We start from the raw sequence: 13,699 nt of genomic DNA, 5'->3' as shown, positions 1-13,699 counted from the left end.
TCTTGGTTCTGATTTTTGTGATTTCAGTTTTGAAGTGTTTAATTACTCATTTCCATGTCTAGCTAAATTCGTGTATTGACTCCTTGATGAAAAAAATGCAATGAAGCTTTGAGGTTGTGCTTGTTTTATGAAATCTGCCATGTTTTTATTCTGAATTCGTGGAATGCATGTGGTGAATCTGTCAATGCTTAATTTACAGAGTACTTGCATGTGTTTTGTTTAAGATACGTTCATGCTTAATGTATGTAGCTTGGCTGTCACGAATTTAAGGATGTGTGCATTGCTTAATTGCATAATGAAGCTAGATTGTAATTTTCGCTTAGTGAATTATTATCTAGTGGATTGAGACAAGGCAGGGTTGGTGTTAATTTGGTGGCCTATGATAAGTGAAATTGCGTTTGAATCAGGGATGTCAATACGATTTTAGTCACTGTAGCATTTAAATTAATCTATTGATTAGCATTCCGAATCTGTCTGCCAACCCCCCCCCCCTGTGTTTTATTGTTGTGTTCATTTGGAAAATTCGCTTTGAATGAAAATATTGGTCATTGGGAGACGACTTGGTTCACTTTCATGTACTGCATTTAATATGTTTTAATTTGGTGGGGTACGGCCTCTATCAAATTTGGCGCCGCTGCCGGGGACCAATCGTTTCGTTCAAAGTAAAATTTCCAGTGTGTTTGTGTTTTGTGTTTTGGTGTGTGTGTGTAGTTCAAGTGTGGTTGAGTTGGTATATGTTCATTGTGATGTTAATGTTGTGTTAAGTTCAGTGCCTGTTTCCATTCCTGTGTGTTTCTATGTAGTGTAGTGAATAGTGTCGCGACGCGCATGAATAGTGTCCTTTGTAGTAGTGAATAGTGTTTGAATAGTGTCTGAATCTGGCATTTAACTTCTGGATTTTTGTTTTGGTAGCTACGGAGCTTGTTTTGACTTGAAATTCTTTTCCCCCACTTCTAAGACGTTGAACTTGATAGGAAAAATAGCTAGAGCAGTTGGTATGGTCTGAGTTAAGAGATTCAAAAAAAATTTGGACTAATTTTTAGTAAAACTTTAGAGGACCATAACTTTTGCTCTGGTTATCAAAATCACTATTATTTTATATGGATTTGGGGTAGAATTTGATTTCCCACCTTGTTGTGACCCGCTTCGCCGGTTTGCAAACTCAGATTCTCCAGAAAATGCCATTTTCTACATTTCAACAATGTTTTTTGTGATTTTTCTTCATTTTTTTTGTGCTTCTGTTTGACCACTCAAAGGAATATCCTACCAATTTTCAAGTCATTTGAAGGTCGTTTGAGTATACTTGTAGTTATACCCTTTGTTATGCCAATATCACTACAATTAGTGCTTTTTGGTGCATGACTAAGGGAAACCCAAGTGAATTACAACCATTTGACCCTGAAATTGATAGGACATTCCACAGAGGAAGTAGGCATCCTAGGAATCCATCTTTGCATGCCAAATATTCAGTGACATTTCCTGATTCTTCTGATTCTCATCACATTCCTGACACTCCTCATTCTTTGCATTCTGAGCATACTGTATATTCTGAGCATTTTCATACTGATAACATGGCTCAACCTCCTCCACCTCATGAGAGAACCATGAGTGAGCTCACTGCACCAGAGTTCACTTATGATAGTTTATGCATACAATACCTTGAGGAGGAGGTTCCATATGTGCTGAAAACTGGTTTAATACACTTGTTGCCAAAGTTTCATGGTCTTGCAGGTGAGGACCCGTGCAAACACTTGAAGCAGTTTCATGTCGTCTGTTCCACCATGAAGCCTGCAGATGTACAAGAGGACCATGTATACTTGAAGGCTTTCCCTCATTCTTTGGAGGGTAATACGAAAGACTGGTTGTACTACCTAGCACCCAGGTCCATCACAAGCTGGGATGACCTGAAGAGATTGTTCCTTGCCAAGTTCTTTCCTGCTTCAAGGACAACAGCCATACAGAAGGAGATTTCTGGCATCAAGCAGCAATCTGGGGAGACCCTTTATGAGTACTGGGAGAGGTTCAAGAATCTATGTTCAAGCTGTCCACACCATCAGATTTCTGAACATCTCCTCCTGCAGTATTTTTACGAAGGCTTGCACCACATGGATCGAAATATGATTGATGCCGCAAGTGGTGGTGCCCTTGGTAACATAAGCCCAGCTGCAGCCAAACAACTGATAGAGAACATGGCTTCAAATTCTCAACAATTTGGCACAATGAGTGATGCCATAGTTGTTAGAGGTGTTCATGATGTAGGAGCAGCCGAGTACACAAAGAAGTTGGAAAGTAAGATTGATGCTCTTACTACACTGGTCAATCAACTTGCTTCCAATTAGAGAGCTCCAGCTGCAAGAGTTTGTGGCCTTTGTACATCTGTTAATCATTTTACAGACTCTTGCCCAACATTGCAACAACAGCCTTCTTCTTCTACACCAGTGGATACCCCTCAGGCCTATGCAGCAAATATTTTCAACAACAATAGGCCCCAACAGCAACAACAAAACCACCATGATTTGTCAACCAACAGATATAATCCAAGATGGAGGAATCACCCTAATTTGAGATGGGGAAACCAGGGTAACCAGCGGCCCCAACAATTTCAAAATTTGCAACCACCTCCACAACAAAGAGTTGCACCTGCACCACAAGCTGCTCCTGTTCCACCTGTTCCACCTGTACCCACACCAGCTCCTGCTGCAGCACCTGCACCTTCTTCTTCTACTTCATTGGAGGAGTTAGTCAGGATAATGACCCTTCAAAATATGCAATTTCAGCAGGAGACTAGGGCCTCAATCCAGAGTTTGACAAATCAAATGGGGCAAATGGCCACTCAGCTAAACCAGGCACAGGCTCAGAATTCTGACAAGCTTCCATCATAGACGGTGGAAAATCCTAGGAATGTGAGTGCCATTACTTTGAGATCTGGGAAGAACATTGAAGTTCCCACTTCCGAGCCTACACCTCCAAAGGAAGCCGACCCTGCCACACTTCAGAGAAAGCGTGATGCTCATGTAGCTGGTCCTTCCACATCGACTTCTACACCTTCCACCTCTACTGCTGCACCTTCCATACCTCTTCCTTTCCCTCCAAGAGCCATTCCAAGCAAAAAGATGGAAGAGGTTGACAGGGAGATCTTGGAAACTTTCAGGAAGGTGGAGGTCAACATACCTCTGTTGGATGCCATTAAACAGATTCCCAGATATGCAAAGTTTTTGAAGGAGCTATGCACGCACAAAAGGAGGCTGAAGGGAAATGAAAAGATCAGCATGGGCAGAAACGTATCAGCATTGATAGGTAAATCTGTTCCTCAGATTCCTGAGAAGTGCAAGGACCCAGGTACATTTTGTGTACCTTGCATCATAGGTAACAATAAATTTGAAAATACAATGCTTGATCTTGGTGCTTCAATAAATGTAATGCCTCTGTCTATTTTTAAATCTCTTTCTCTTGGACCCCGCAACCTACGGGTGTGGTGATTCAGTTGGCAAATAGAAGTGTTGCCCACCCCGCAGGTTTGGTTGATGATGTTTTGGTTCGTGTTGGTGAATTGATTTTCCCTGCCAATTTTTACATTCTTAACATGGAAGAGGGATTTTCACATGGTTCTGCACCAATCATTTTAGGCAGACCATTTTTGAAAACTGCACGAACCAAAATTGATGTCCATGCAGGTACTTTGTCCATGGAGTTTGATGATATTGTTGTGCGATTCAACATTCTGGATGCCATGAAACATCTTTCTAAGGATCATTCTGTTTTTCACGTGGATATTATTGATGATGTTGTTGATGGATTGATTTCTGATTTCCACTCTTTGCATACATTAAAACATTCATCCGTGTCTGAGTTATCGGAATTTGCATGCATTGATGTTCTTGATTCTAATTCTGATTCTGATTCTGATGATGCTGAATATGATGTGGATAATGTTGAATGTACAGAGTTTGACTCTCTGGATGTTGTACCTATTCACTTTGATGTTATACAATCAGGTTGCACTAACCATGTTGCAGGAAGTACATATGCATCTAATTGTTATGCTCAGGTACAGGCTGGATCCCATTTCTCCCTCCCCTCTGGTTCCTGATATTCAGCCAGCATCTAGTACTCTAGAGTTGAAACCACTGCCAGACAACCTCAAGTATGTCTACTTAGAGGAGGAGAACAAACTGCCTGTCATCATTTCCACCTCCCTCACTACTGAACAAGAGCAGAGGCTGTTGCAAGTTCTTAAGAAGCATAAGAAGGCAATTGGATGGACATTGGCTGACATCCCTGGTATTAGCCCATCAACATGCATGCATAGGATATTGTTGTAAGATGGAGCAAAGCCAGTGAGACAGCCACAGAGGCGACTCAACCCTGTCATCTCGGATGTTGTAAAGAAGGAGGTGACCAAGCTTCTACAAGCTGGGATCATCTACCCCATTTCTGACAGTCAGTGGGTTAGCCCCATCCATGTTGTTCCAAAGAAGACTGACCTCACTGTAGTCAAGAATGAAAAAGAAGAGCTGATTCCAACAAGAGTCCAAAATAGTTGGAGGGTTTGCATTGACTACAGAAGGCTAAATCAAGAAACCAGAAAAGACCACTTCCCCCTGCCTTTTATTGATCAGATGCTTGAGCGCTTGGCAGGTAAGTCCCACTATTGCTTTCTTGATGGGTTTTCTGGTTTTTTTCAAATTCACATTGCACCTGAGGACCAAGAGAAAACCACATTCACCTGCCCCTTTGGCACTTTTGCCTATAGGAGGATGCCGTTTGGTCTATGCAATGCCTCTGGCACATTCCAGCGGTGCATGCTAAGCATTTTTAGTGATTTTCTTGAAAAATGCATAGAGGTGTTTATGGACGACTTTACTGTATATGGGTCCTCATTTGATGCATGTTTGGATAGTTTGGACAGAGTTTTAAACAGGTGCATCCAATCTAACCTTGTTCTCAATTTTGAGAAATGTCATTTCATGGTAGAACAAGGCATAGTATTGGGGCACATAATTTCAAAAAAGGGCATTGAAGTTGACCCTGCCAAGATCTCAATTATTTCACAATTGTCTTACCCCTCTTCTGTGCGAGAGGTTCGTTCTTTTCTTGGCCATGCAGGGTTTTACAGGCGCTTCATTCAAGACTTCAGTAAGAAGGCCCTCCCACTGTCCAACCTATTGCAAAAGGATGTTGACTTCATCTTTGATGAAGGATGCAAAGAGGCTTTTGATTGCCTCAAGAAGGCCCTGACCACAACTCCAATCATTCAGGCGGGGCGACTGGACAGCCCCATTTGAGCTTATGTGTGATGCATCCAACTATGCATTAGGGGCTGTTCTAGCTCAAAGGATTGATAAGCAGCCGAGAGTAATCTACTACGCCTCCAGGACATTAGATGTTGCCCAATCAAATTACACCACAACAGAAAAAGAGCTCCTTGCGGTAGTTTTTGCACTTGAAAAGTTTCGATCTTATCTGCTTGGTTCTCCTGTTCTTGTGTTTACTGACCATGCAGCTCTTAAGTACCTGTTGAAGAAGGCAGAATCAAAACCTCGGCTGATAAGATGGATGCTCTGGCTCCAAGAATTTGATTTGGAGATCCGTGATAGGAGCGGAGCACAAAACCTGGTTGCAGACCACCTAAGCAGGATTGAGAGGTCTACTGATGATGCTACACCGATCCGGGATGACTTTCCCGATGAAAGTTTGTTGACACTCTCTACTTCTTCCTCACCTTGGTTTGCTAACATTGTTAATTATCTTGCTGCTTCTATTTTTCCTCCCCTAGCATCCAGAGCTCAATGTGATAAACTCAAGAGCGATGCTAGGTACTACATTTGGGATGAGCCTTATCTGTGCAAAATGTGCAGTGATCAGGTTACCAGGAGATGCATTCCGGACCATGAGATTGACTCGGTCCTCAAATTTTGTCATTCATCTGCACCTGGTGGTCACCTTGGCACACAAAGGACAGCTCGTAAGGTGCTAGATTGCGGATTTTATTGGCCCACCATCTTCAAGGATGCGTGGAGGATTTGTAGCACATGTGAGGAATGCCAACGAGCAGGAGGAGCCATTTCTTGGAGACAACAGATGCCTCAACAACCCATGCTATTTTGTGAGGTGTTTGACGTCTGGGGTATAGATTTCATGGGCCCTTTCCCTGTCTCTTTTGGTTTTACTTACATCTTGCTTGCTGTTGATTATGTTTCAAAATGGGTGGAAGCCAAAGCCACTAGAACTAATGATGCTCGAGTTGTTGTGGATTTTGTTAGGTCTCACATATTTTGCAGGTTTGGAGTTCCTCGAGCTATTGTTAGTGACCAAGGAACCCATTTTTGCAACAGATCCTTGGGGGTTTTGCTTCAAAAGTATGGGGTTGTGCACAAACTTTCTACACCATATCACCCCCAAACTAATGGGCAAGCTGAGATCTCAAACAGAGAAATCAAGAGGATCTTGGAGAAGATTGTGCAGCCCAACAGGAAGGATTAGAGCAATAGACTTGAGGACGCTCTATGGGCTCACAGGACTCCTTACAAGGCACCTATAGGGATGTCTCCTTATCGGGTTGTCTTTGGTAAGCCATGCCACCTTCCAGTGGAGATAGAGCATCGAGCCTACTGGGCTGTCAAGTCATGCAACTTCTCTCTTGATCAAGCTGGGGAGGAAAGGAAGCTGCAGTTGAACGAGTTGGATGAGATCCGTTTGGAGGCATATCAGAACTCTATGTTCTACAAGGAGAAGACCAAGAGATTCCATGATAGCTCCGTTGCTAGAAAGGAATTTGTTGTTGGTCAGCAAGTTTTACTGTATAACTCCAGACTTGGACTCATGGGGGGTAAGTTGAGATCAAAGTGGATTGGTCCTTTTGTTGTCACTAATGTTTATCCTTATGGTGCAGTTGAAATCAAAAGCCAGTCCACAGATAAGAGCTTCAAAGTGAATGGGCATCGTCTTAAGCCATTCCTCAGCAATCCTGCCTTGGTGGATACTGTTGTGGAGGAAACTTCCCTGCTTGACCCCACTGCTATTTCACCATGATTCAGGGAGTTTTCTTTCCCCTTCTTCCCCCTTCTTCTTTACTTTTATTGCACTTGTCCAGGTCTGTCTGTCTGTTGTTGTTTCTGTTTGTTTGTTTCATTATTGTTAATTTGTGTTAATTAGTGTGATGTTTTTGTTTTCTGTTTGGGACACTCACTTCACTTTTGGAGGATGAGTTGTTGGTTATTCTGTGAACTGTTATCCTTTCTTTGTCTTTGCATGTCAACTTGCTTTTGGAATTAGTTTACCTTGTGTAAGAATTTGAGCCACTCTCTGTTCTTTGATTGTGTGATATATGCCTCTTGAATGCTTGCACAGTGGCCTTGGCTTGACTCTTTCTAAATGCCTTTCTGATTCACATGCATGTTGGGATATGATTTAGGCAATTTTGTTCTATGAGCCTACAACCAGATGAGCCTACCTTGAACTGTTTCCGTTGATACCCCTTTTTGAGCCTGCATACCCTTTCATTGTTTTACAGCTCATTACAAGCCCTTAGCCTGAAAAACCATGATTATTCCTACCTTAGGAAATTTTGGAGCTTTGGAATTGTTTTGGGAATGGGTGCTCAATTAAGTGTGGTCGCGCACAACAAGTGTGGCTGTGCGCGCACTTGTTGTTGGTTCTTGGAATTGCTCATTTGTACACCAAAGTGGGATTTCAAAATTGTTGTTTCTCTGCATGTTCTCTGTATAGAAAAAAAAAAAGAAAAAGAAAAAAAAAAGAAAAGAGAATAAAGAAAAGAAATAAAAAGGAGTTTGGATTTGAGCATTGTGTGAGAACCGAAGTTGGAAGTGTTGGTGTTTGGGATTACTTTCATGATTGATTGAGACTTATTCCCCACTGCTCCTCTATTTCCTTGGTTGCTTAGCTACTTATCCATATGTTCCACACCTTGTCCTCAACCCCATTACAACCTTGAAAAGTCCTTCTGATCTTGACCTGCATGTGTTTCTGGTTTGGTTGTTCGTTCTAGAGGCTTGCCAAGTCTGTTTGATGTTTTTTTTTCAAGGGTGCTTTGAGAGTAAACAGTAGCCTAGAGATTTGAGTGATACAGTGCATATTTCGTGAGGTTATGTTGCTTTCAATTCTCTCCTTAAGCTGAACTGAGTACTTGACATGTTTTGAACTGCTTGGATGATGTTCACGGATACCTTGCAGCTTTGAATCCTTCTGTGTTAGATGTGTTTCCATTTGTCTGTGTCGAGTCCGTTTGTCATGTGTTTGTTTGTCTTGTGTCTTTTTGTCTCTCTTGTTATGTTTGTGATGTCCTTGCTTTGCTTTACTCTTTAATTTTGCCCAGGAGTGCAAAAGGGTAAGTGTGGTCGATTTTGATGAGTCATTATTTTCTTCCATTTCACTAGCCTTTGTGTACCCATTAGACAGTTGATTAGTGCTTAATTGTTCATCATTAGAGTGTTTTTCATCTGTTGGGCTTTATTGGGCCACTGTTCCGAATTTGGTCTAATTTCACATTATTTGGCCTAATTTTTGTTTTTAATTATTTTTAGGTATTTGGGTGAAGCAATTTTGGAGCTTGGACATTAATATTTAGTTGAAGAAACTTTCCACATCATTGCCACATCATTTTCATGTCATTTCCACGTCAGCAAAGTCAATGGGTCAACATTTGAGGCCCAGAGTGGCATTTTTGTAATTCTGCGGCTCATAATGGCAGTTTTGTAATTCTGAGTGGCAGGGGGTGATATGACCACGAATTAGGTCTGCATGAGGGAGGCAGCCGCTCCATCATCTTAAACCTCTCTTCAAAACCTTCATTTTCGTTCTCCAAGCTTCCATGGACGTCCCCCTTGCGGTTTTTCACGTTTTTGGCTCATTTTTACCGTTTTTATGCATCTTTGACAGCACCCATTGAGGGTTTTACGTTTTGAATTCGTTTTCTTGCTTGGGCAGTTCGTTTTGTGGGTTTTATTGACTTGGAACAATACCCATTCATGGGGTTTTCGCATTTATATATGATATCACCGTTTTGCATTCCATTTAAGCTTTGAAATCTCAATTTTTGCTCTTAAATTGCGTTTTCAGATTTGATAGGTTAGGGTTCTTGGTTCTGATTTTTGTGATTTCAGTTTTGAAGTGTTTAATTACTCATTTCCATGTCTAGCTAAATTCGTGTATTGACTCCTTGATGAAAAAAATGCAATGAAGCTTTGAGGTTGTGCTTGTTTTATGAAATCTGCCATGTTTTTATTCTGAATTCGTGGAATGCATGTGGTGAATCTGTCAATGCTTAATTTACAGAGTACTTGCATGTGTTTTGTTTAAGATACGTTCATGCTTAATGTATGTAGCTTGGCTGTCACGAATTTAAGGATGTGTGCATTGCTTAATTGCATAATGAAGCTAGATTGTAATTTTCGCTTAGTGAATTATTATCTAGTGGATTGAGACAAGGCAGGGTTGGTGTTAATTTGGTGGCCTATGATAAGTGAAATTGCGTTTGAATCAGGGATGTCAATACGATTTTAGTCACTGTAGCATTTAAATTAATCTATTGATTAGCATTCCGAATCTGTCTGCCAACCCCCCCCCCCCTGTTTTATTGTTGTGTTTATCTGGAAAATTCGCTTTGAATGAAAATATTGGTCGTTGGGAGACGACTTGGTTCACTTTCATGTACTGCATTTAATATGTTTTAATTTGGTGGGGTACGGCCTCTATCAAATCACCACAAATGTATATTTACAAAAATGCGATTCTGCACACCAGTATTACAAAACTGCCACTCTAAGCTGCAGATTTACAAAAGTACCACTCTTGGCCCAAAATCTTGGCCCAATGACATGGTCAAATGAATTCACATGCCGCATACATGACAATGATGTGGGAATAACGTGTGATGAGTGCGTTTTTTTTCCCCCTTTTAATGTTTAATTCTTTGTATTTAATTGAATTTTTGTGCTTAAAGATTGATTTAATTGGGATTTCCTATAATTGGGTTTATTGAGCATGAGATACAAAAACATGTTAAAAATAGCTTTTTAGTAGCATAAATGTTCTTTGGATATTTTGAGGTGTGTTAGTGCAATTGCAGCTAAGTTAAAGATAAATCCAAGAATAAGAAATTATCAAAATCACAAAAATCCAAGTCAAGCATTGCATGAAGGCGACAAGAAAAGCTTGAAAAAGTGGAGAAGTTTGGCTAAACCAAGAAGAGAGCAACAAAAAAATTGGACCTTGCGGTTTTCTTTATCTTTATGATAGAAGATAATTTGGGGAAATATTTTATTTGATATTTTTAAATAATTATCTTATTTAATTATATCATAAAATATTAAAAGATAATAACTACCAAATCATTTTAAATATGACAAGATCTTATTGAATCTTTTTAGATCCACAACAAACAAATATATCTTGAAGATATTGGTAACCAAGTAGCATGAAAAAGAGTTCAATCAAGTTCTAGATCACATTACAAGAATGAGTAAATCAAAAAATGAAGAAATTTGGTTCAAATCTCACTAAGGTTCTCATTTGCCAAATATGATCCATCATTTAATTTTACATGTGAATACAACTAAACACAATGCATGAACACGTTAATGAGGCTTAAAAGCTTTAACTAAGGATGGAGAATCAAAATTATTCACATGTGCTAAAAAACATTCTTTTATATTCATTGCAATAGGAAAGACTAAACAAGGCTCAAACACAACACTAGCAAGCCTGACTAAAACAACAAAGACCAATATACCTAATCTTAAACATAAAACAGAAAAACATGAAATGAAAATAACCCTTCCCCCACACTTGAGTCCAACATTGTCTTCAATGTGAGTGAGGGTAAACAAACTTGGTATCGTGGTTATGACGGCTCGGAGGAGGTGTTTCTTCTCAATCGTTGTTATAACATAAGGATCCATTTATAATCTCCTACAATTATCTTCTAAATAATCCAATATCTTCAAGATATACTTGTTTGTTGTAGAGATATAAAAAGATTTAAGAAGATCTTGCCATATTTAAAAACATTTGGTAGTTATTATCTTTTGATATTTTATGATATAATTAAATAATATAATTATTTAAAATATCAAATAAAATATCTAAGGATATATTTTCCCCAAATTATCTTTTACCATAAATATTTATGAATTATCAAATCCTTTTTTATGGAAAAAGATAGAGAAAACCGCAAGGTCCATTTTTTGTTGCTCGTTTGCTCTCTTGATGTAGGATTATCATGTTCCTTCTTAAGATTCATGAATATGGTATGAGTTGATTACGAAATCTAAGTGAAATCCCATTGGATATTAAGATTGCAAGCTATCTATATGTGAAGGTTCCTTTCACAAAGCTCAAGAGAAGAAGATGATGGATTGATTAAAAGCAAATAAGAGTGGAAAATGCATAAAAAGAGTAAAGCCACTACATGGTTAGGCTAGAAGCCATGACACGAAGATTCAAGATTCAAGATTGTTGGCACAAGCAAGCTTGAAGCAAAGAATTGATAAAGCCATGTGCATGGAGATCTTAAGTGTTTGATGAAGATTGATGAATATCCTCTTGAAGATTAAGTTTAAGTGTGTTAAATATGTATATAACATGTTCAATGTAATGTGTTAGTGTTATACATTGTTGATAGGCTATATGACATAGGTTAGATGTCTTATGTGCCTCAGTGTGTCTCTTTTAATTTGTTAAAATGGGTTTTAACAGGTTAAAAGGCATGTTGTATATAGTTTCTGGTATGAATGCATTCAGTTAGTTGAATTATTTTTCAATCGACTGATTTCACTCAAGTCAGGTGAAATCAGCTGACTGTACGGAAAATTCAATCGATTGTTTTCACTTAAACCAGACTATATAAGTTGTGTTTTCGCGAGTAGAGGTACGAATCTTAGTTTTTCTGAATTAAACCTTGTCATTCTTCATTCTTTGGTTGGGTCTCTTCCTTCTTTGCTTGATGCACGGTTTCGCGTTTATGGGGTATATGATGTTTGGTGTGATAAGTGAAACCTTTAGTCACCTTTCTTTAATCTTGAAGAACAAAAAAGTGATGTTGGAGAATTAGGGTTTGAAGCATGCGTTTAACGAGTTTTGGGAGTTACAGGGGCTTTGCTTCGATGCTATATGTTGTTCATCCTACCACATGTTTAGATGCTATGTAGAGGTCACTTAGTTAGTGCATCCGAAAAAAAAAGGTTTTATGGTTTCCACTCTATTACATGCAATTTGTTTCATGCACTATTACCATAACTCGGGGGACCGACAACATAAATTTGCTTTCTCATAATAGTGCAAATTTAAAGCTCACCTTTGGTCTTTGTTTTATTAGTAATTAATGCAACTTTTGATTTGATTTGAAAAGTGCGCATGGTCCCATATTGGTTGCTTGAATTTTCAGTCTTGCTAGGAATAACTTTGTCTTTTTATTAACATGTTAGTTACTTGGTGGAAGACCATGGGCCCACATGCAAAGTTCTATTTATTTTTCTTTTTTGTTTTTGGCTGCTTTGGGTTAATGGCCAAAGTTTCTCCATTTTTGTTGGTGCCATGCAGCGTTATATCTCTTTCTTTTCTTTGTAGTTTTAGATTTTTTTTCAAATAAAAGGCAAAGTCATATAATCTTAGTTGTTGTGGACCTACGGGATGTGACCCTTGTACATGTTAATCGAGGTCTTTTCGTATCTGTGGTGTAGTCATTGAGTGTTCTTTTTAGTTTGTTTAATTATGTTATGCAGGAGCCTTTAGCATTTGATCCATGGTCATAATTATGCCTCTTTAATTTTGTTTGGGCTATTTACTATGGTTAAGGCATGTTTAACGTGTTAAGGGGTGTATGAACTCAATTTTGGTGCTTTATTGTTGTTGTGTTGTTTGTTATGCTACAATACATTTTTGTTTTATGGGTGCAACTATATGCATGTTTCATTTTATTACTTCGTGTAACTTAATTTTGCCCCATATTTTGAATAATGGTGCAATTACGTATTTGATTGACATTTGGAATTCTATATGTGTTGGTGATTGAGAGGGGATCACGTGTGGTGTATGAATTTGATTTTGTTAGAGAACTTTATTTTCCAAGCCTAATGTTTTTGGATTGGGTGAGAATTTGTTTGGTTAATTGGTGTTTGGACATTGTCTTGAAACCTTAAACTAGTACATCCGAGTTACTGGTGTAGCGCCTAGCGGTGTGGATTGAACCGCCAGGCGATAGCTACAAAATAGGAGGTCTGGAGCGCATTATCCCTAGTAACGCAGGTGTTGCGCTAGCAGGTTCTGGGTGTAGAGTTGCATTGCATGGAGGGTTCAACACAACTTTAGATGAAAGTCTTGAGGCGATGCTTTGATGGGGCCTAGTTACGAGTGTAGCTTGTATTAGGATAACACGTGACCACTCGGGGTTGTAGCCTAGTGGTTTTGAAAGTCTAGTGGAGTGTGCGAGATCGTGGCTCGTACGGATGGGTTCCGAAAGATTGCCCTCCTTGGTGTTATCTGACGAGTTTGGTAGTCTTGGGAAAAATACAAACTACGGTTCGTATTGGAGAACTCCACTTGGTGTTGCAGATTGTGACCGTAACAAGATTATTCCCACGTGTGGACTATAAGTGGTGGCTTGTAGTTAGAGGAGCGAGTAGACATTCGTGGCAGCAAGGATCGATCAAGTAATCATCAAATGGTGTAGAATCAAGAAGCG

The 13,699-nt window shown here is 39.4% G+C and overlaps 1 protein-coding gene across 1 annotated transcript; it reads left to right on the top strand.

The window, feature by feature from the left end:
• The first annotated feature begins 1,358 nt into the window (after window positions 1-1,358).
• Window positions 1,359-2,882, top strand: LOC146884686 (uncharacterized). Its single transcript, XM_085675974.1, has 4 exons — window positions 1,359-2,148; window positions 2,260-2,289; window positions 2,395-2,678; window positions 2,838-2,882. The coding sequence occupies exons 1-4, from the start codon at window positions 1,359-1,361 to the stop codon at window positions 2,880-2,882; spliced, it is 1,149 nt and encodes a 382-aa protein (XP_085532100.1).
• The last annotated feature ends 10,817 nt before the right edge of the window (window positions 2,883-13,699 follow it).

Source organism: Vigna unguiculata, chromosome 7 (genome assembly GCF_037176805.1).
Source record: "Vigna unguiculata cultivar grain cowpea cultivar isolate G323 ecotype 2 chromosome 7, ASM3717680v1, whole genome shotgun sequence".
NCBI lineage: Eukaryota > Viridiplantae > Streptophyta > Magnoliopsida > Fabales > Fabaceae > Vigna > Vigna unguiculata.
The sequence above is the reverse complement of the archived record's forward strand: the minus strand, read 5'-3'. Positions and strand labels throughout refer to the sequence as shown.

What these genes read in the sequence shown, in the direction of transcription:
- LOC146884686 (XM_085675974.1), top strand. Translation starts at nt 1,359, where the DNA reads ATGACTAAGGGAAACCCAAGTGAATTACAACCATTTGACCCTGAAATT. An exon ending in GTACACAAAGAAGTTGGAAA is followed by an intron (nt 2,290 to 2,394) that starts GTAAGATTGATG and finishes ATCATTTTACAG; the next exon opens with ACTCTTGCCCAACATTGCAA. An exon ending in CTGTTCCACCTGTTCCACCT is followed by an intron (nt 2,679 to 2,837) that starts GTACCCACACCA and finishes ATGGCCACTCAG; the next exon opens with CTAAACCAGGCACAGGCTCA.